General features: G+C 40.3%; 1 protein-coding gene across 1 annotated transcript in view; it reads right to left on the bottom strand.

Annotated features, from left to right (window-relative positions):
* Nucleotides 1-23,576, bottom strand: part of LOC126253419 (proliferation marker protein Ki-67-like) — an 85,398-nt gene that overhangs the window by 41,285 nt on the left and 20,537 nt on the right. The window contains exons 2-4 of the mRNA XM_049954743.1: nucleotides 19,735-19,922; nucleotides 10,524-10,716; nucleotides 4,975-5,036 (exon numbers count right to left, since the gene is read on the bottom strand). Of these exons, the coding sequence (XP_049810700.1) occupies nucleotides 4,975-5,036; nucleotides 10,524-10,716; nucleotides 19,735-19,908 (429 nt within the window). The 5' untranslated portion in view covers nucleotides 19,909-19,922. The remainder of the gene's footprint in view (nucleotides 1-4,974; nucleotides 5,037-10,523; nucleotides 10,717-19,734; nucleotides 19,923-23,576) is intronic.

The raw sequence follows: 23,576 nt of genomic DNA, 5'->3' as shown, positions 1-23,576 counted from the left end.
ATTTTAGCTAGAACGTAGGGGTGCGGGGTGTTGGTGGGGTCAGGAGGTTGATGGAGTCAGGTGAAAGGTTTTGCAGGGGGCCTAAGGTTCTGAGGATTCCTTGAAGCTCCGCCTGGACATCGGGAATGGGATTACCTTGGCAAACTTTGTAAGTAGTGTTGCCTGAAAGCTGACGCATTCCCTCAGCCACATACTCCCGACGATCAAGTACCACGGTCGTGGAACCCTTGTCCGCCGGAAGAATGACGATGGATCAGTCAGCCTTCAGATCGCGGATAGCCTGGGCTTCAGCAGTGGTGATGTTGGGAGTACGATTAAGTTTTTTTAAGAAGGACTGAGAGGCAAGGATGGAAGTCAGTAATTCCTGGAAAGTTTGGAGAGGGTGATTTTGAGGAAGAGGAGGTGGGTCCCGCTGTGACTGAGGATGGAACTGTTCCAGGCAGGATTCAATTTGGATAGTGTCTTGGGGAGTTGGATCATTAGGAGTAGGATTAGGATCATTTTTCTTCGTGGCAAAGTGATATTTCCAGCAGAGGGTACGGGTGTAGGACAGTGAATCTTTGACAAGGGCTGTAGGTGTGATCAGACTCTGAATGTGGCTCTCCAGCAGGGATACGACTTCCTCAAATCCTGCCCTGAAATGAGATCCATCCTTCATAAAATCCTCCCCACTCCACCAAGAGTGTCTTTCCATCATCCACCTAACCTTCGTAACCTCTTAGTTCATCCCTATGAAATCCCCAAACCACCTTCCCTACCCTCTGGCTCCTACCCTTGTAACCGCCCCCAGTGTAAAAGCTGTCCCATGCACCCTCCCACCACCACCTACTCCAGTCCTGTAACCCGGAAGGTGTACACGATCAAAGGCAGAGCCATGTGTGAAAGCACCCATGTGATTTACCAACTGACCTGCCTACACTGTGAAGCTTTCTATGTGGGAATGACCAGCAACAAACTGTCCATTCGCATGAATGGACACAGGCAGACAGTGTTTGTTGGTAATGAGGATCACCCTGTGGCTAAACATGCCTTGGTGCAAGGCCAGCACATCTTGGCACAGTGTTACACTATCCGGGATATCTGGATACTGCCCACTAACACCAACCTGTCAGAACTCCGGAGATGGGAACTTGCCCTTCAGTATATCCTCTCTTCCCATTATCCACCAGGCCTCAATCTCCGCTAACTTCCAATTTCAATTTGCCGCCGCTCATACCTCACCTGTCTTTCAACATCATCTTTGCCTCTGTACTTCCACCTCGACTGACATCTCTGCCCGAACTCTTTGCCTTTACAAATGTCTGCTTGTGTCTGTGTATGTGCGGATGGATATATGCGCAGGACAGGTATACACACACATCCATCAGAGTGCGCACACACACACACACACACACACACACACACACACACACACACACACACACACACACGTGTGTGTGTGTGTGTGTGTGTGTGCGCGCGCTCTGATGGATGTGTGTGTATACCTGTCCTGTTTTTCCCTCCCAAGTTAAATCTTTCCGCTGAAAGCTTATCTGTTTAGCATTCTTTTTGTTGCGCCAATGTGACTCAACGTCTCCATTATATAGTGAGTAGCAATCTATCTGTTTCATTTATATATTCCAAGATTTCATGACATAATCCAACTGAAATGTTACATTCTTCTGCAATCTGTCAGTCAGTCTCCAATTGGCACACACAATTTCATTGACATTCCCGACAAACATCACTAGACATCTAAGGGCATCCTGAACAACGATCATAGTTATCTTCCGTTCAGCCATTTTTAAACCGTATGAACCATTGGTAACATGGAGTAGGATTTAAGTACCCATTATGATACACTTCTTGCACTACTTATGTGTCTCTGTTACGATTTTCTTGAGTTTCACCCAAAATTTAATGCAGACACGTTGCTCCTCTAATTCTGTTATCTCTAAATTCGCAAACTGTACAACATTCTACTCAATACAGCACTGAACAATAACTGACATACAACAATGAAATCTCCGGCAGTTACACATTAAAAGCTGTGTACGCATGGATACCAACTGTATTTGGCTCCAACACACCATTGGTGTGAAATTACAATTTTTTGAATAGGCCTCGTACATAGTGTACCAGGACTTTCTCTAATGACACAATTACTATAAAAACCAATATTGGCGAAAGTGGGTAGTATCCCCTAACCCCACACTGTTTTTGTTTTTATGAATGTTGTTGTTATGTTAAAGGATCAGTATTTTTTTAATTAGTGAAAAACCTCCTGTAATGAATGAAATTCCATATAGACGTATAAAGATAGCCTTTGAAGCTCAAACTATTGAGTTACACTTTTTGAACATCACCATTAATAAAATCCAGAGTGTACTTGGGCACTGAACTTTGATCACATCCTGAGACATTTTTTTCTTTGTTTTTTAAGCTTCTGTACGCATATCAAATGAAAACATGTATTTCACAACAATTTTCTGTTAATGGAAATCTTAGAAGAGCTGGGTGGTGCACAGTGGACACATTTATCTATTACTACTGGCAAGCACCTGTCAGTCACCTGATGAACTATCATCACTTTCAGTCGCTAATTAAGTAAAATCACACCCTCCTTCATTTTCTGAGCTGCTAAATTCAATTCAATGTGTCACCCTCACGATTAATATGGCCATCCATTTCCCAAAGAATGGCCCAAACAATAATACAAAATAGAGACTGAAAGCATATAATTTGATTTCAACTATCCTAAGCTTCATACAGTAAGGACATCCACCTCAATCAAAACGTGGCAGCCATGTTACAAATAGAGGAATGGGTGCTCTCTAGCAGCTCTTAAATTACCCGATTACATTCGGGACTTTAAGATTCAGTGACAATAACAACATGATGATAACCCAGGGCTTTTTGTTAAGGGATTAATGCAAATAGAAAAAAAATCTCAATTTGCTATCCTTTCTGTGACATCAATTACAGAATAGCAAAATCTAGGAGATTAATGTTGCTGTTTCTACAGTAATGGTGAGGTATTATTACATTACAACTCACCATAGACATATGACAAAAATCACCCAACACCAATTTATGACTGGAAATCACAAACTAATTACAGACAAGCAATTCAACTCTTCAAGCCTTTCTACAAAAATCCATTCTCCTCTTAGTGTCATACTTCCAATGTCCTTCAGTTCTTCCCTGAATCTCAGTCCACTGGCTGTCATTTTTCTTAACTTTGTGGAGGTGATTAATGACTTACTTGAGGCTTCAATTTCGTATTTACACTGCATACTGTTTCAAACATATAGTTTATGATCCACCTCTTACAGTAATTTAACTTTTCTTATAATGGTGTCAACACACTCATCCCCCTCCCCACAATTACACAAATAGCAGGGTCACTTCCTCAGAGTAATCAAAACTGCAACAAAGGAAAATAAACTATCTTCATTGAAAAGTTTGTCCTTACCATAAAATTAATTAGTCACTTTAGAACTAAGAGCCAGTGTAATACATGGTTATTTTCAATGACAAGCAATTTCATTTGTTCACTGTACCTACATAAACTAACATATTGTCACAAAATTCAACACTTATACAGGAAAATTAGAAAAAGTTTTGTATCATAGCAGCCGCACTTTCATCTCAATTTGGTGACTGTATGCACAGTTTTAAAACTTCAGGATGGCTCTGCAAGCGGAAATCAATGGGTCAGCCTGCACTGGGTGAAGAAACGGTTGACAGTATGGAGGTAAGTTGCTAATGTAGCCCATAGAAGTCAACGAACAGAGCATGCAGACATGTGAACATACTGCAACCGACCGCCTGGAAGAGCTTAAGGAAACAGAAGCTGAAGCCTTACCCTTTGCAACAGCTACAAGCCCTGACCCCTGAAGACAAAGTCAGACCCTCGCCATGTTGCAACAGCTTTTGGAAGAGAACAGGTTTTATGGCAAACTCAGCTTTAGTGATAAAGCAACATTAACTGTTAGTGGCACAGTGAACACGCACAATATGTGACTCCCAGAGGGGGTGGGGGCAGAGAATCCCATGCTATGGTGTATTAAACGCGCAAACAAAGTTGACACTCAGTGCGCTGGCCGATGGAAGTGACAGTAAATGGGAAATGCCTTTGCAGTCGCTCCCAACAGCCACTGCGCTGAATGTCATTTTTGTTTGCACGTACAATGATACACTCAAGATTCACTTAAAGTTAAGGTGTTCTTGGCAATCTCACAATTAAAAGTTCACTGTCCCTTTCTTCTGCAAAGAGATCATTACAGGATACACCTCTACACATGCTGGAAAATTGGATCATGCTGCAACTGCAGAGTAACAGTTTGGATTCCATCAACCAACAGGATGGTGCTCCAGCCCTCTTCCATCATGATGTTCATGAATTCTTAAACAGAAGACTGAGAAACTGATGGATTGGTTGTGATGGGGTTGATGATCAGCATCATGTTATGGCCTCGATGCTCTCCTGACCTAGCCCTATTCAAGTTCTCTCTGTGGGATTATGTCGTATGTGTGTGTCCTCTAGCAACAAACCTACCAGAACTGCAAATCAACAGTGATTCTGAACAGATTGACAGGAACATACCAAGCCAAATGTGGGAAGAACTTTATAAATTAATTTATATCTATAGAATCAGCAGGGGAGGGGGGGGGGCACATTTAATATATTTTTTTAAAAAAAGTTTTTCCCGTTTGTGTGCAAAGCCTTATGACAATATGTCAAATAATATAGCTACAGCAACTCTTAAGATGTTGCTTCAAACTCTGATTAATTTATTATAACATTGTACTATTACAAAGACAGTTTGTATTAACTGAGAATGATGAAGGACTGAAGCATTGGAATTAAATTTTGGCACTTTCCACTAGCATACATATGCAACATTTTTTTCATAAAATACAAAAAACAAAGCATTGTCTTACAGACTAAAACAACCTAACAACGTAAGCTCATCTTCAATGTCAACTTACCTGTCTTTCTCTGATCTGTGGTGATACAACAGCCACCAGTCGCTTTGAAGATCCCGTATCATCTGTAAATACGAGAACACACATTACATTATGAAACTAAGTTCATAATTGAGGGAGTAAGTTTTTATGTCAAATAATAACCAATAATAATTTTGGATTATAAAAAAAATGTAGTGTCAAACTGTAAAGTAATAAGTATACTACGAGTCTTAGCCAGGGTGGGGACTTTATTTTTTTGAATCACTGAGAATTTTTGCTGAGCTTTCATCATCATGTTGAATTTTACTTAGGACAAAATTACATATATACTGCTTAGTCACATTCAACATCTTCCTTTCTGACAATCCATTTTGTTACAAAACTCCATCTGACTTTAAACAACACTTCATAAACAGCCATGCATCCATCACTCCCATTACATAGTTGGTATCACCCAATCACAATATTATTGCACTTAAGTTTCCTGTGGCCATTACCGGAATTACGCGGTGACACTTCACACATTGTAAGTACAGTAGAATGTTTATTATCCAGCCTTTAACTAACCGACTCTTCAGATAATCTGCCCATGTGTCCAACCATCTGTCTGTGCTCCATGCCGAACAGTGCCAGCAGTATCAATTGATTTTACTCATCAAAGCAGGTGTCCGTCTGAGTCATGCTCCTCCCACATGCTCAGCTGACAGACTGCTGTACTGTTAGACTCTTCTCTTTACTGTACTCGAATCTGCAGTTTTATCTGTATACTTTTTATGTTTATTATTGTATTCCTGTTCATTTTAAAGTTGGAGTCCAGTTTTATACAGTTTACTGACTTGTGATTAAGAAGCATGAGGAATACTGGAAGACTAAAAATGGCTACAAATCTGAAAATTAAATGTTATGTTCAAAGGTGAGGTACTTACTAAATTAGGAGGAGGTGGTGGTGGTTAGTGTTAACGTCCCATCGACATCAAGGTCATTAGAGACAACGCAAGACTGGAATGTGTCAAAGGTTGGGAAGGAGATTGGCCCTGCGCTTTCAAAGGAACCATTTCGACATTTGCTTGTGGTAATTTAGGGAAATCACGTATAACCTAAGCCTGAATGACCGGACGTGGGTTTGAACTGTCATCCTCCAGAAAAGTCCAGTGTGTTAACCACTGCATCACCATGCTCTTCCCACTAAATTAGCTTCTGAAATTGATGCTGGAGTGATAACCATAAAAGACTGGAAAAAGAACAAAGAGATCTTTAAGTTCTTTTATTAACTGTAGATGTGAAAATGCTTGAAGAACCAGAAAAGCATTGGGGTGGGGGGCGAATCTTGAGCTCTTTGATGACACTGAGTGGGCTTGGTTTTGTTGGGGAATATGTAAAGGAAGCCCACTTTCAGGTCCTCTAAAAAATAAATAAAATTTTCAATTGCATTGAAAACTGGGAGGTGAAGAAGGAAGTTCCAAACAAGTGAAGATCGGCTTCACTGGTGGTAAAACTGTCACGGCATTAGACAAGTTGCTATTTCAGGTGAAAAACTTTCTGCTGATGACTATGCAGGTAGAGCGTTTGTTGAACATTTTGAAAAAATAACTTCAGAAGATAAACTGGTATCTGATCAATTACACAACACTAACTGAACTATAAAATTCTCCCTCAAAAGTCTCTTGCCTCAAAGAATCAAACAGTCAAAGCCACAGAACTAGCAGAAGAAAGGCCAACCATTGCAACATGCAGCAACACACACGGTAACCAAAAATTACCCTTGTTTGTAATTGGCGAATCTAAGAAACCAAGACCCTTCAAAAACATAAATACGTCAGCACTTCTTGTTGATTACAAAGCTCAGAGAAGTGCTTGGATGAATGATTATTTGTTTACAGAATGACTGACAGGCATTTTTCTGACACAGCCAGAGATCAAGCCTAAAACCTAAATTCCTAAACACGCTTAGCTGACACAAATGTTGGTACTAACATGAATTGTATTTTTATTAACAATGAAACATGATTTAAAACTTTAAAAGTCATGCTGAGAAGAGAGAAAACATTAAATTCTAATTTTATCTTGACAAGTATCTACAACAACCAACACAATCAAGTTCCTTCCACTGTTAAAACATGAACACTAAACTGCATTCCACGAAAAAGTGGACATACTACATTTAAGTTATCATTGAAGCTAAATCTGAATAATCACCTGTGACCCACATGAAGAAGTCAATATAAAAGAAACGACGTCAACTTTGGAGAGGTGTGTTACGTTCGACAGAAATACAGTGAAAGGTATGTTATGAGGAGTGTTATATAATTTCTTTGAAGTGACTCAGTAATAATATGCCAGACTACAAATCTATATTAGATTCAATTCTTGGTCAATCTTAAGGGGACCACACCCTGCCTATCTAATCCATGTTAATTTAAGCAAGTATTTGACCTATTTCTGAAGAGAAAAAACTATTTGATGCAAGACCTTCATATTTCTACTGTATGTTACATTATGATAATAGAATAAACTGCACTAAAATCTACTTTATCCATTTTAAAGTTTTTAAGAAATATTTTTTTAAAATTTATTAACAAAAAATATTAAGTTTTTCCGCAGAAAATATTTTTTGTGAACTTCCTAATGGGGAATATTAATGAATGTAGTACCAGAGGTGGCTTTTTATGTTATCCAGAGTCTCTGAAAATTTCATTCATTTATCTATGATAGTTTCTGATATAATGGGGCATATGTACTGAAAATTTTAGTTTGCAGGAAATCGACTTTAAACAAAAAACTTTTGAAATTTGTACAGTTAATTAAAACTGTCCTGCTACATATGATGGTCCGTCTTTGGCCTCTAGCAGGTTTTCCAGTTCCTTTTTCACCTTCCTGGATGTTTGTCTTGCTTTCGTGGCCATATTAGATGCAGACCTGTCTGCATCGGCTATCCTCATTTTATCACGATGTTGTAGCCCAGTGATCATACTTTCACCAGAATTAATTATCAGCTTTTTCAGTACCAAACACTTTCTAATATTACCACAATTGAATGTAATAACAGCATCATGAACTCCTAGTTTCATTGTATGCATGCCTACAAATACAGTTTTAGGAAGGCGGTTCCAAATTGTGCTGTTGACATCATCAGTAGAGGACTTACGGAAGAATGTGGCCCAAACATCTCTCTTCATCGCCTCCAGATTTTCTTTATTTCTCGTAATTGCCTGTCCATAGTATACCTGCAAGTTTTCTATTTCAGTTTTAGTTAACTGACCCTGTCTGGCCAACAATTCTCTACCTTCTAATTTTTTTCCTCTCTTATCAAGTTTCAACAACCTTGTTCCCAAACGTTTTTGAACATGGCCTACACATTCTATTTTGCTAATAATGGCATCTCCATATGGCTTAGAGTTCACCACATTGTTGTATGCCTTACAGTCACCATCGCCCAAATATTTGGTGTACCGTATACCTCTTGTTTCTATGGAGCAATGAAATATTTGTTGTACTCCCTGAAATTCTATACCACTACTTGTTCCTCTAAAATTAGCCACAGTTGCATTCTTTATGTTCACTGACTTTACAACATTTGCAATATTTAGACATTATCTCCACATCTAACACTTTACCGGTGTCTACACTCGTGGCAGTCACTATTCCATTCAGAGAAGTATGTCCTCTTTTCTGCCAATTTCCATCAAGTGCAACTGCACTATCCAAACATCCATAATTTTCTTCCGCTGCTTCCCCAGCAGCCAGTTTCATGCTTTCCTCACCTACCTCACATACAGCTTTATCTAATATTGCAGTCAGTTTTTCAAATTTATTTGGTGGCTGACGTGAGTTCATCACTGAACAAAATGTTCTCCCTGCAGCCATGCCCTTGCCAATGGACTGTAAGAGAAACTAATCTAGAATTGATTTCATAAGGGCCACTTGCATATGGTTTTGAAGAACTCATAAATGAAATCACAGCTGAGCATTTACCGCAAATTAAATCCGAAGCAATTTCTAGGCCTTTTCTCCCACTGGCACTCTCACAAATTTTCACTCTGTGGCTCACCACACTGTCTACATTGTACAAATTTAGAAATTACATCTGATAATATTCTCAAATTTATAATAATGTTACTGCACCCCTTGTCACTTACAGTAAATTTGTTGAAACTCCCTTGAAATGGTGATATAAACATTTTTTCAGCAAAATCCTTTTCAGAGCACTTAAATAAAACCTTTATCTATAGAAATATGATGAAAACCGAAGATCTATTTTTTTTTACCTGAACCACGGTGTGGCCCCCCTCAATATTTTGATCTGTCAATCATCACTGCCTTTCACCTCTGGCAATTTTTGGTGATATGAAAAACACCTAGTTACAACGTAGTTCGGATTCTGGCTAAACTGAAGGTCCTTTATACCTGGCTCGGTAAGTCAGTTCACAAGTTGGAGGAAGGCCAACGCATACCACCTCCAACAGGACTGTGCCTGACAAAGCACTGTGGTGTTCAAAACAATTTTCAGATTGATGAAAATTTTACTCAAGTGTGGTTCAATGTTTGTGCCCAAGCTGAAACTTTAATGTGTGTGATACAAAAGTGAGTCAAAAAGCAATAACTAAACCATAGAGATTACTGAAACAAATGTCCTATTCCTTATCTGTTGCAATTAACATCAAAAAATTAACTACAGAAATTTCTGCATGGCTGTGATGACGAACCTGGAGATACTAACTACACAGTTTTGATTTCTACAATATGAAGTACAAGGTTAAGTATACCGCACTCTTATTTTGTAGGTGAAAAGGTGTCAGTAGTACTGAACTCACGCCAGGCATGACAGCACATGCCAATTCTACCACTAACAATTTAAGGTAAAGTAAAATTTTATTTGAAATTCGATTAGCATCATTTAACACATACACCTTAGCTTTACAGCTCTCAACACCTGTTCAAAATAAAGCAACAAGAGGAAATGCCGGTGTTCAAAAAGGTGGAAATTTTTAACAGGCAAAGCCAAAGTAAAAAATTACTAGACAGACTGTGACAGAAACAGATAATACGTAGATAAAAGCAGCAAATATAGGACAGTGACACGGGAAGGGAACTAAATGGGATGAATTATGCCTTACTCAGGCTCTAAGTTGGGATATTCAAATGTTCCACTACAATGTCAATCATTTGAGCTGGAATGCCATGTACCAATTATGATGTTCCTTACTCAATTCAAAGAAGACAACACCTTATCTCTAATGAAGTCTTTGCAATTACTACTTGCGGCTTCTATTATTCTTAAACTTTTTCAAAACTGCGTACTCAGGAAAGACAAGGTCATGATATCACATCTCTGTTTATTTTGAATGGGGTTTTGACTCAGCAACATTTGGTATTTCGCAATTTGAACAAGAAACTGGACTCAAATTTGGCAGAAAGCTTTAACTTCATGCAGCCAGGTGTTGGATTATACTTCAAAAGCACCAGTTCCACAAACAATATGTCACAGACAAAATACTTACCATTTATATTCACAAAAAATTTTGTAGGGCACTATGACAAATTCAACGCAAAGACTTAACAGAAAGGATTACCTGTCACATTACGTGGCAGCAGTGCCACAGTTGGCTTCATAACAGAAGAAATTTGTGGTAGTTCTTCATATTCCCAACGGAACAAACGGTCCGATACGCTGATAGTGTCTCCGTGGTGCAGTATTGCAACTTCAGTAACATCACTACCATTTAGTTTAGTTGGCATGTGTTTACATAAGTTCTTTAGTGAGCACTGTAAGGAAGAATATTAAGCAATAATCACAACTGACAATTTTTCTACTTTAAAATTACAGGATTTCATTCTACAATAACGTGTTATTGGGAAAAAAATACATACAACATATAAAAATGGGACAATTATTCACTAGCAGATTTAAAGTGCAAGAGATCTAAACAAGATCAAAACATGATATGAACACATAACTGGTTCTACAAACATGCAAAATAGAAGCCTCGCAAAACTCCACGATACGGATTACTCGAGGATGAAAAACATGTTATTCCACAAGAAATTTCTATAATCAAAAAATAACATTCTTTACAACCATGAATAAAAAATCTGCAACAGAATAAAAACAGATGGTAGTAAGTGTGATGTAGGTATGTGAAGCAATCTTACTATTGTGAAAATGAACAGCATAATACTAAGTCAAACTTCAGCAAAATTAAAGCAATGACACAAAGGAACAATACTGAGAAATTATCACGAAAAAATACAAAACACATTAAGACAATGAAAATCCTCTTTCTATACTCTGTAATTTCAGTCACATAAAAAAAAATAAAAAATAATAAAAAAAATACGAATAAGAATAATGGAATTTACATCCACCTAAATTATTCTCTATGGGATACTACCTGTTTATTATGGCAGATATGTCTTGCAAGAAGGCGGGACAGATACCTCAACAGCACAGCTAGCAAGTTATATGGGTGTTTTCAAGTTAACCAATGCAGTGGGTTCACCCAAGATAACACTGACTGTGGAAGGCTACGAACTTTTACAGGTTAACAAAACTGTGTTCAAAAACTCATAGTAACTGCATGCTAGTGGTCAATACTTTACAAATTATCTAAATATCTTCTGATTTACTTCAGCCACTACTATGACTTTCAAAATGAAAATTATGCAATAGGCTGAGTGATGGCTTACAGTGAAAGAAGTACACCAATTTATGAAAGGTTTAATTACACTACTGTCCTTTGAGTGGGAAACTGAAACTGAAGGCTAAATACTTTACATTATACTCTGATTAAAATTACTTCATGACTTGCGACAGTGCAGCCAACAAGCTTCACATACCTATAAAACAGGCAACAAAGCAAGCCATGGAGCACTCTAGAAAGAATGACAATTGGATGGCAGCTGGTCCCTACAATTCTATTTGCTGAAAATAGAATCACAAAGTAATTTCAAACATCACAGCATGAGGACGCAAAAGGCAAACGGAAACCACTACACTAGTGATTTTTAAGAATGATGATCACCTTTCCTCTTGTGAAAACTTTTGTCCATTGCTGAGAGAGAGAGAGAGAGAGAGAGAGAGAGAGAGAGAGAGAGAGAGAGAGAGAGAGAGATTTTTAAAGTTAACAGTAAATTAATAGAGAGAATGAAAATATGGTTATTGGTTGGTTGGTTTGGGGATGGAGACCAGACAGCGAGGTCATCGGTCTCATCGGATTAGGAAAGGATGGGGAAGGAAGTCGGCCGTGCCCTTTGAAAGGAACCATCCCGGCATTTGCCTGGAGCGAAAATATGGTTATTGAAAAAAGTTACACAAATTGGTTACCTATTACACACACACACACACACACACACACACACACACACACACACACACACACACGAGCAGAAAGAATGAAGACAATTACACACTGAAGTACCAAAGAAACTGGTATAAGCATACATATTCTAATACAGAGATATGTAAGCAGGCAGAAGACAGCACTGCTGCTGGCAAGACCTACATAAGAAAAGTGTCTGGTGTAGTTGTTAGATCGATTACTGCTGCTACAATGGCAATCAAGATTTAAGTTAATTTGAATGTAATTTTATATCAGGTGCATGAGCGATGAAGTGGAGATTTTCCCGTACGACCATTTCACAAGTATACTGTGAATATCAGGAATCCAGTATAACATCAAATCTCCGACATCACTGCGGCTGGAAAAAGACCCTGCAGGAATGGGACCATCGACGACTGAAGAGAATCGTTCAACATGACAGTATGCCTCATCTGTACCTGTCAACACCGCATTGGTCTGCTGATGACTGGAAACACATTGCCTCGTCACACAAGTCTAATTTCAAAATGTATCGAGCAGATGGAAGTGTAGAGGTATGGAGACAACCTCATGAATCCATGGATCCTGCATGTCAACTGAGGACTGTTCAAGCTGGTGGAGGCTCTGTAATGGTGTGGGGCATGTGCAGTTGGAGTGATACAGGACCCCTAGTATGTCTAGATACGACTGACAGGTAACACATACGTAAGCATCCTGTCTGATCACCTGCGTCCATTCGTGTCCATTGTGTATTCAGATGGACTTGGACAATTCCAGCAGGACAATGGACACACTGTGTGACCTGAATTGCTACAGAGTGGCTCCAGGAACACTCTTGAGTTTGAACACTTCTGCTGGCCACCAAACTCCCCAGACAAACATTATTGAGCATATCTGCAATGCCTTGCAACATGCTGTTGGGAAGAGATCTCCATCCCCTCGTACTCTTATGGAATTATGGACAGCCCTGCAGGATTCAAGTTGTCAATTCCCTCTAGCACTACTTCAGACATTAGTCTAGTCCATGCCACATTGTGTTGAGTTCTGCGCACTCACAGGGGTCCTACATGGTATTAGGTAAATGTACCAGTTTCTTTGGCTCTTCAGTGTATATTTTGATGAACAAGTAGTGAAAAATTAGAATATATTATGCACTGTCAGGACCAAGTTTAGGGAGAAACTGCCAAAAGAATAATGTAAAACAATCCATGGTACAATTTAATATTTCAAAAATGAGGCCTACTGACCCAAACCCTCTCACAAGGCTTACTTCTGAGCAGTCTCAATCAGTGTGTTAAAGTGTGTTGAAATTGTTGGGCCATCAGGAGTTTACTCTCTTTGCCAGTATTCATTAATATAAGTATATAAAAGAAACCTGCTTTTGTGCTGCTGCTACTGGCTGGGTGTCATCAACTTCTTGTAATAACCTGAGCCATATCGCACAGACTGACTAACAGAAAATATTTTCCAGCATTTATACTGTCTGCTTGCCCCTACATGTGAACTTCACTGACTTGCAGTTTAAGAAATGCTACATATATTGTGGATAATTATTGGGGGGGGGGGGGGGCGGACTTTTGCCCCTTTACATGGTAAAGTCTACAGACTGACCTTTCAGTTAAAGTGATGACCAGAAGAAGCTTCCCTGTTAATTGTCTAAAATATGTATCAATCATTCCATGTGAAATTAAGTAATAAAATAATAAATGTGAACCTTTTCGATTTAAAATTCTGTAGTCTGTAGTCATCTTATGCTACCTATCAAAACAAGAGAAAATCCAAAATTGAAGATTTTTTTGACTTTTCGGTTTTAGTTATTAATTTTTAATGTTTGGGAAGTTCTTTGATTTTTTTCCACATTCCATTAAAAACAAGAAAGAAGATTACCATGGCTGGCTGACCATGAGAATAAAAAAAGAGAAGACAGCCACTCTGCAACACATTAAAACCTCCACCCTAAAAGTCCTAGGGTGGAGGACAGCGAGGGACAAAGGACTTGCACTAAAATGGTAAAACCCACCCTCACCAATAAAACGTAAAACTAAAGCTGCTGTTGAGGCATTGTTGCCCAACACCAAAGGTAGCATGCTGGGAAAGTTAAAAGTCCAACGCAGAGCAGGTAAAATTGTGAAATCCAGCAAGAGTTGGATGACTGTCATTTGGGAGCCACAGACACTGAGGTGGGTCCTTGAGACGGTGGAGGTAACCTTGTGGGAGCCCCGTACGGACTATGCAGAGTTGACAAAGGACAACTGATTCCCTACGAGAAGACCGCAGGGAAGACTTCCAGACATTTGAAGTCTCCTTAACGACATGCAGTTTGTTGTGCATACTGACATGCCACTCCGACTCCCAAAGCCGAAAAATCCTGCGGCATAAGACATAACGCAGGTATGTTTCAGAGATGGAAATCTCCAGGATTGGTTTCCGCATAGCTTGTTTGGCCAGCCTGTCAGCAAGTTCGTTACCTGGGACTCCGACATGTCCTGGGGTCCAGACAAACACCACTGAACAACTGGACCGTTCCAGGGCAGAGATGCACTCCTGGATGTTCGCTACCAAAAGATGGTCAGGGTAGCACTGGTCGATACTTGTAAGCTGCTCAGGGAGTCAGAACAGAGAAGAAACGACTCCCCAGAACAGGAACAGATATATTAAAGTGCACGAGATATGGCCACAAGGTCTGCAGTGAATACACTGCAGCCAGCGGGCAAGGAATGCTGTTCAATATGGCCTCTGCAGACATAGGCCAAGTCAACAGTACCGTCAGCCATCGAGCCGTCGGTGTAAACAACTTCAGAGCCCCGGAACAGGCCAAGAATCGAGAGGAAGTGACAGCGGAGAGCGGCGGCATTAACGGAGTCCTTAGGGTGATACAAAAGATCCAGACGAAGCTTTGGAAGTGGTGTACATAAATGGACCTCAAGTAGAGGGGCAAAGGTAAGGACGACAGTTCTGAGAGACGGGATCGCACACAAACCGCGATCATGAGCCCCAACCTGCGCCACCAATGCAGGAGATGAAATGCCGTGAGTGGGAAAAGGAGACAGTAATTTGTATTCTCAGGAGAACTATGAATGTGTGCAACATAACTGGCGAGCAGCTGTGAACGTCAGAACTATGGGAGGCACCAACTTTGACACAAAGTATGAAGCGAGAGGAAGTTTCGGATATAAATCGAGAGCACACCCCAGAGATCCCACTCATACAATGTGGCAAGGATATGATGTCACCAGGTCATGTATGCTTTACGTAAGTCAAAAAAGACAGCAACCAGATGTTGGCGTCTGGAAAAAGACTTTTCAGATGGCAGACTCGAGGGACCCTGGCGGAAGCTGCCCTGACATGGAGCCAGTAGGCCACATGACTACAGGACTACAGGACCCAAACCAACCGCCGACACACCATACGTTCCACCAGCTTATAGAGAACGTTGGTGAGGCTGATGGAGAGATACCTAACCAAATCAACTGCATTTTTACCGGGTTTTAACACCAGAGTGATGGTAGTCTCCCGCCATTGCGATGCAAAGACGCCATCGCATTAAGATCCAGTTGAAGATGACAAGGAGATATTGTTTGGAGTCAGACGAGAGATGTTTAATCATCTGACTGTGGAGCCAATTTGGCCGAGGAGCTGAGTCGGGGCAATGTTCAAGGGCGCTGGGGAGATCCCTTTCTGTAAATGGGGCATTATAGGGTTCACTGTGACGTGTAGTGAACGAGAGGAATTTCTTTCCATCCACTGTGCACCCCCCCCCCCCCTCCCCGTTTGGTCGCCCAGTAAAATGTTGAAAGGCACATGTTGGAATACAAATACCAAACACAGCCAAAGGGGGATATTGTACTTGTCATATTCCAACAAGTGAATCTCAACAGTTCATTAGGAAAGTGTTTTAAATCCTGACACTGGCACATTTGTGCCACTTTGTCATTTGAGGAAGTTCACACAGAATGAAACCAATGGCTTAATAAATGCAAAATAAAATGAAAGTGGTTTCCTCAACTTCCATATTATTTGTGGAAGCACAGCATGGTTTAGTATTGCAAAATTACCTCCACTTGTTTGAATGGGCTAAAGCATATAGGCCATGAGTCACCTTTTATGTGTGACAAATGACCATGCAGCATAAATAGTAGCTTGGCCAAAAGAGTTTAATAGTAACATTACACTCATGGGGAGTCAGAGGTCCAGCAAAAATTGTCTCTCATTTTTAGGGCTCTATTGTACATAAAAATTCAAGTGGGTCCAGATCCTCCAGCACCTGAACAGATTAGAGCATTTGTTGCTTATGCTGTTGACAACAAATGGTAGCTAGCCTTTGTGCTATGAAGACATGACAAAGCAGAAGTAAACCTTTACTTATACACCTCTGTAGACTAGCTCTTTCTTTTTCATAACCAAGATGACTATTATAAATTGACTGCAATAAAAAAAAGCCTCAGAATCTGGTAAAAGACAACTACAATACATAATCATAGACCATAATGAAATTGTTAGTGGATCACCATGATATTTTTGTTGTTGAAGATGAGTAAGAAATATATCTTTGTAATGCACTCAAATTTAACATTATTAAATAGTAACAGCTACACCACCATTTAATTAATAATACTGATTAACAGTAATATATCTGTAAAATGAAGGTGTAATTAAATTATTAATATTCTTTTTAAGACATTGTTATGGCATTATGTGAAAATGTATTCACAGTTGACATGGGAAAGCCAAATGTAAATTTAAATGTACAATTACAATAATTTAATAAGTTGTCACCAAATGAACAACAATAATTTGACAGCATTATTTGGTTTTTGATGTATTACTCCTCAGTCAGAAGTCCAAAACTCTACATACTACAGTATGTACTTTGTACTGCACATGCCAGTAATATAAAATTTTATTTTAGTATGTTCCCACAAGAACACCATACTGAAATTTGGCACACACATAAACGAACAATGTATGAGTAACAGACTTTTTTCCAAACAAAAAATCCAATTTTGAAATTGTCTAATTTAATTTGGGAAAATTCAGCTTTGCTATTAATACTGTCAATTACCACATATTTTTAAAGCTTACTCAAAAACGAAAAGCCCAAAAAATTATAACCTGGGATTTTTCATGCAACTAACCACCACCACCACCACCACCACCACCACCACCACCACCTACTACTACTACTAATGCACAGAAAAATTATCAGAATTTGAGAGCTCAAGATCATAGCACTGCTTGTTTAGACATGCGCCAACTCATGTTTATAGTTAGTAACAGCACATTTTATTTGTGAAACAGCTTTTCTTTCTTCTTAGAATGGGTCTAGAATATGGAAAAACCCAATTATGTGTAATATTGCAAGATATAGTTTCTCCTCCATCATCTTAATGTAATCTGGAAGAATAGCACATTGTATTTCATTTTTGTCAGTGCTTTATCAAAGTGACTGGCTGCAATTTTCCTCTGCTACTCTTTATACCCTGAAGTGCACAGAAGAAAGTACAGAACTTCAGTGCCACACCACCAATACTGTTGCCCTCACAACGGAACATTAAATAAACAATGTTACTAGGAATGTAACAGTTCTATTGGGCAAAAAAGTTAGCTGCAGCTAAGGTGGACTCTTCAAAAATTTACTGTAAACTGCTGGTAACTTATGTGACTGTTTAAGGATTTGTAACTTGTCAACAATCAATGAACAGACAAAATCAAATTATCTCATCACACCCATAAACATTAACATGAGGATCTTGGGAATCTCCCAAATAGAACATGTGCTATAAGCTTTTGCTACAGCCACTTTAGATACTTCACAGCATACTGACATTCCCTTCAGTAGCACAATGCGTAATGTAACACCCCAAGAAACCCGAATGTCATGATAATTTAAAGTAGGGAACAGTGTTATCCTGACAGGTACGACAACTTTGACAATCATATAACACCTTAAAGTTTGGTGAACAACAATTTCAATAATTACTGAGAATGTCCTCATATAAAGGTAGAAAGAAAGAAAGGTTATTTTTAATTAGCTATCAAACATCTCTGTAATAACTGAAAATCAGCCCGACAAAAGTTAAGTCCAACATAATATGTCAATCAGAGATAACATTTGTTGTGAAAGGGATTTGTAAACGCATTGAAAAGGAAATTCAATGTGTCTACAATGCTTGATCATGGAAAAGTTAGTCACTTGCTAGCTATCAAGTCGTGAGAGAGCACCGTTCGTTATAGTACTACAAACAGAACGCTACGAGATTGTTTCTATCAAAAAAAAAAAAAAAAGTACTATTGCGTGACAGAGATGTGTGGACTTTGTTCTCAGTTATTGTGACTTGACAACTTGAACTGAAGCGATGTTCTGATAAGTGTACAACGAGTAAATGAACCTTAATTATTGGAGATAATACTGTTGGACTCAACCTTCATCAAAGTGAACAGTGACAACGGAGAATGGACATAGTATCTAAGACTGCAATACCTGATTAGCCTAAAGTAGGAAACATTAATACGACCACACGAAGATAATACAAATACGCCGATTGTAAAAGTTGTCGTAATTGTCATGATCACCGAACTTGAATCTTAATTGATCTGATCCAGCGGTGTGCGATTGGTGTGATGATTAAACTAAATGCTAAGAAGGAACAATAAAAATTGTTAGTCAGTAATGGAAATCTCACATGTTGGCTCCATCATTAATTGAACTGTGTGATAGTTGATCAAAATTAATTAACTGTGAACATTTTAATTTAAAGAGTGACTTTATGAACATTGAAAGGAGTGTTTTGCCAAAATAATATTACGACACATGAAAGCAAGATAGCGTTATAGATTATCTCTCTATTTCAGTCGTGCCGTAGTGAACGATTCTACCTAGCAACGTAACAACAACTACTGATACTGAACCGCAAATGAATTTTTCTTAGCTTCAGTGGTATGAAACAACGCCGATGATGAATGATTCACTCAATACTGCAATAACTAACTAACCGGGCATAAGAAATCATAAAACCATAACAGACAATTGAAATCAGGAATTCACATCATTGAGAAGACTGTGCGGTCTCGCAAACGGACTTCCATACATTATGTGAGGAACAATTTTCTTTAGAGATTTTCAGGTGCTGTTCCATGTTATCCGACGGGGACAACCATCACTGTGCGTCGTGTCTCCATTCCACCGACCGAGCTGTAGCAGTAGCGGCTCAACATCAACAGTGACATCAAAAAGGGGAACGGGAATGTCACAGTACTTTACTGGTCACTAAGCATTTTCCTTCCACTCCTTTAACAACACACTGTAGTGTCATTAATACAAATGTTAATAGTTCAACGTCCCAAATTAAAAATGATTTTTTAAAATTATTTTGTTTCATTACACGCTGCAGGACCAAATGAATGTGGGCATTTCTGAAACATAAGATTTATGAAATAATTTTAACAAGTATGTGATACTACTTACCTTCCCCCCTTCCTGGCACTGAATTAAACAATGCTCCACAGCAACATCAGCTAAATGAATTCTAATTTCACAATGAAGTCCACTACCAATTAGGCAATCTTCAGTAACTGGGAAACGTGATCCTTCCTTCCCTGATCTTTTGATTACGTTCACATATCCAATAGTTGCAGCCATTGTTTACATAACACCTGTTAAAAATGAAGACAAATCACTATTTGCGGCATACATAACTATACAATACTAAATATCATATTGAATATAAACAATGAAGGAAGACAGATTACTACATATGGTCAATGGGACATGTCAACTTGCAGACAGGCACAATTAATACACACTCGCATATAGATTTCACACACATGCACGCACACACTCTACTGCCAACTCCAACATCTCAGGCTGGAATGCTACAACTCATGGGACGCAAACAGCAATTTGGAGGGGATGGGGAAGGGGCAGGGATAGTAGTGTATGGGTGGGGAGAGAGGAACACTGTCTGGTGGAGTGTTTAGGGACTAGATAGCTAACAGGCCCAGTGTCAGGAAGTTGTGTGGCACAGAGGTGGGGGAAATAAGGAACAGAACAGGAGAGAAGTGCAGAAAGACAGGCGGATGCATTAGCAGAGGGCTGCAAATAAACAGGGTGGGAGGAGATAATGGAGAGGAGATGACACCGCAGAGGGGGTGGGGACAGTATGTTACCACAGGGTGGTTGGTTGGTTTAAAAGAGGGGGCAAGGGACCAAACTGCTTGGTCCTCAGTCCCTTGTTCCAAATAAAACAATTCCACAAGGGGGAGAATAAAGCAAACTAGTCGTACAACAAAAACCAGAAAGAAAGAAAAAAATCACAAGAACGGAGGAAAGGTAAGAAACACTAAAAGGAACAAAAGGGTTCAAGAAAACATTAGAGAGACGCAAGAAACAGTTAGAAGAGAGTAAAACACGAAAGCAGATTATAGTGGCTGGCCTACCACGAGAATAAAAAAAGAAGCCAGCCACACTGCAACAAAAAAAGAAGCCAGCCACACTGCAACAAAAAAAGAAGCCAGCCACACTGCAACAAAAAAAGAAGCCAGCCACACTGCAACAAAAAAAGAAGCCAGCCACACTGCAACAAAAAAAGAAGCCAGCCACACTGCAACAAACAAAGAAGCCAGCCACACTGCAACAAACAAAGAAGCCAGCCACACTGCAACAAACAAAGAAGCCAGCCACACTGCAAAAAAAAAAAGAAGCCAGCCACACTGCAAAAAAAAAAAGAAGCCAGCCACACTGCAACAAACAAAGAAGCCAGCCACACTGCAACACATTAAACCCTCCACCCTAAAAGCGCTAGGGTGGAGGACACTGAGGGACAAAGGACATGCGTGAAAACTCAGATCAAATGATACAACCCACCTTCACGAATAAAACATCAAAACTAAAGCTGCTCTTGGGGCACTGTCGCCCAACACCGAAGGTAGGACACCGAGATGGGTCCTCGCGACGAAGAAGGTAACCATGCGTTAGCCACATATGGCCAATATGGATCCGGCAGAGGACAACTGATTCCCAGCGAGATGCCCATATGGAATACATCCACACATTCGTAGTCTCCTTAATGACACGTAGTTAGTCGTGCGTACTGTTATGCCATTCTGTCTCCCAAAACCGAAAAACCCTACGGCTTACGACAGAACGCAGATCAGGTTCAGAGAAACCAATCTCTGTAAGCGGTTTCCATGTACCCTTTTTGGCCAGCCTGTCAGCAAAGTTCGTTGCCTGGGATTCCGACATGATCTGGGGTCCAGACAAACACCACTGTACGACGGGCCCGTTCCAGGGCATAGATAGACTCTTGTCTGGTCGTTACCAAAGGATGACGAACAGCTTGGTTGACAGCTTGTAGGCTACTCAAGGCGTCAGTACACAGAAGAAACCACTTCCCAGGGCATGAACGGATGTGCTCAAAAGCACAAGATACAAGCACCAGCTCTGCAGTGAAAACACTGCAGCCACCGAACAAGGAATGCAGTTCAATATGTCCTCCATGGACATACGAGAAGCCGATGTCACCATCAGCCATCGAGCAGTCAGTGTAAACCACTTCATGGCCTCAGTACATGTCAAAAATTGACAGGAAGTGGCAGCGGAGAAACATGGGGTTAATTGAGTGCTTAGGGCCATGTGATAGGTCCAGGTGAAGACGAAGCCTGGGTGTACACCATAGAGGTGTACGTGAATGGACCTCAAGTATAGGTGGTAAACGCAAGGACTCCAGTTCAGATAAAAGGTATCAGACACGCATTGCAATTTTAAGCCCTGACCTGGGCTGCTAACGCGGGAGATGAACCACCATAGGTGAGAAAAGGAGATGGTAATACGGATGTGCAGGAGAACTGCGAACGTATGCAATGTAACTGTCGAGCAGTTGTGCACGCCTAACCTTAAACGAAGGAACCCCAGCCTCCAACAGGACGCTGGTCACCAGACTCGTTCCAAAAGCTCCCGTCGCTAGTCAAACGTCACAGTGGTGTGCTGGGTAGAGCAAACCCAATGTTGAGGGCGCCATCGAAAAATAACTGCACTCCCACATTCAAGACGGAATTGAACAAGGGCTCTGTAGAGCTGTAGCAGCGGAGAGCATTGAGGTGCTGCAGCACTTCGTTTATGCTGACGGAGAGGAAGATAGGTCAATCAGGCGTCGAAAACCAGTCCTAAGAATCAATATGTCTGCACTACCATGACTGGATCGTCATCAAGGTAAAGTTCTGGTTCCGAATGAACGGTATGATGCAGACAGAAAAGCATGACACAACTTCACAGCTGAAAGGTGGAAACCATGGACTAGAACCCATGACTGTGCCTTGTGGATGGCTCCCTGTAGGCACTGCTCAGCAACAAAAGTACTGGAGGAGTGGTATGAAAGGCAGAAGTCATTCGCTTACAGAGATGGGGACATCAACAGCCCTACTGCTGCTGCTAGACCATTAATGGCCACTAAAAATATAGATGCACTCTCAATACTGAACCCTGTGGAATGCCATTCTCATGAATACGGGGGAGGGGCACTATGGGAGGCACCAACTTGGACACAAAGTATGAAGCGAGAGGAAGTTTTGGATATAAATCGAGAGCACACCCCAGAGACCCCACTCACACAATGTGGCAAGGATATGTCACCAGGTCATGTATTCTTTATGTAAGTCAAAAAAGACAGCAACCAGATGTTGGCGCCTGGAAAAGACTTTTCAGATGGCAGACTTGAGGGACATAAGACTATCAGTGGTAGAGCGACCCTGGCAGAAGCTGCCTTGACGTGGAACCAGTAGGCCACGTGACTACAGGATCCAAACCAACTGCCGACACACCATACGTTCCATCAGCTTATAGAGAACGTTGGTGAGGGTAACCAAATCAACTGGATTTTTATCAGGTTTTAACACCAGAGTGATGGTAGTCTCCCACCATTGCAAAAGATCCAGTTGAAGATGATGAGGAGATATCGTTTGGAGTCAGACGAGAGATGTTTAATCATCTGACTGTGGAGCCCATCCGGCCCAGGAGCTGAGTCGGGGCAATGTGCAAGGGCGCTCAGGAGATCCCATTTTATAAATGGGGCATTATAGGGTTCACTGTGACGTGTAGTTAACGAGAGAAATTTGCAGACAGTTATTTCCTGCATCGTCTGTATCCTGACAGCCACAGCTTTGAGAGGAGTTTGAAGGGGCACAGGTTCACAACATACCAAGTTCAGGACATAAATAACTCTGCCTGAATATTATATTCGCCACAGTTCTTGTAATTGCCGTAGCTCAGCCAGGTGGTGGAAAAAAATGCCGCAATTCCACTGGGGGATGATG

Source organism: Schistocerca nitens, chromosome 4, assembly GCF_023898315.1.
Source record: "Schistocerca nitens isolate TAMUIC-IGC-003100 chromosome 4, iqSchNite1.1, whole genome shotgun sequence".
Lineage (NCBI taxonomy): Eukaryota > Metazoa > Arthropoda > Insecta > Orthoptera > Acrididae > Schistocerca > Schistocerca nitens.
Note: the sequence above shows the minus strand (reverse complement) of the source record. Positions and strands in the feature narration are given on the sequence as shown.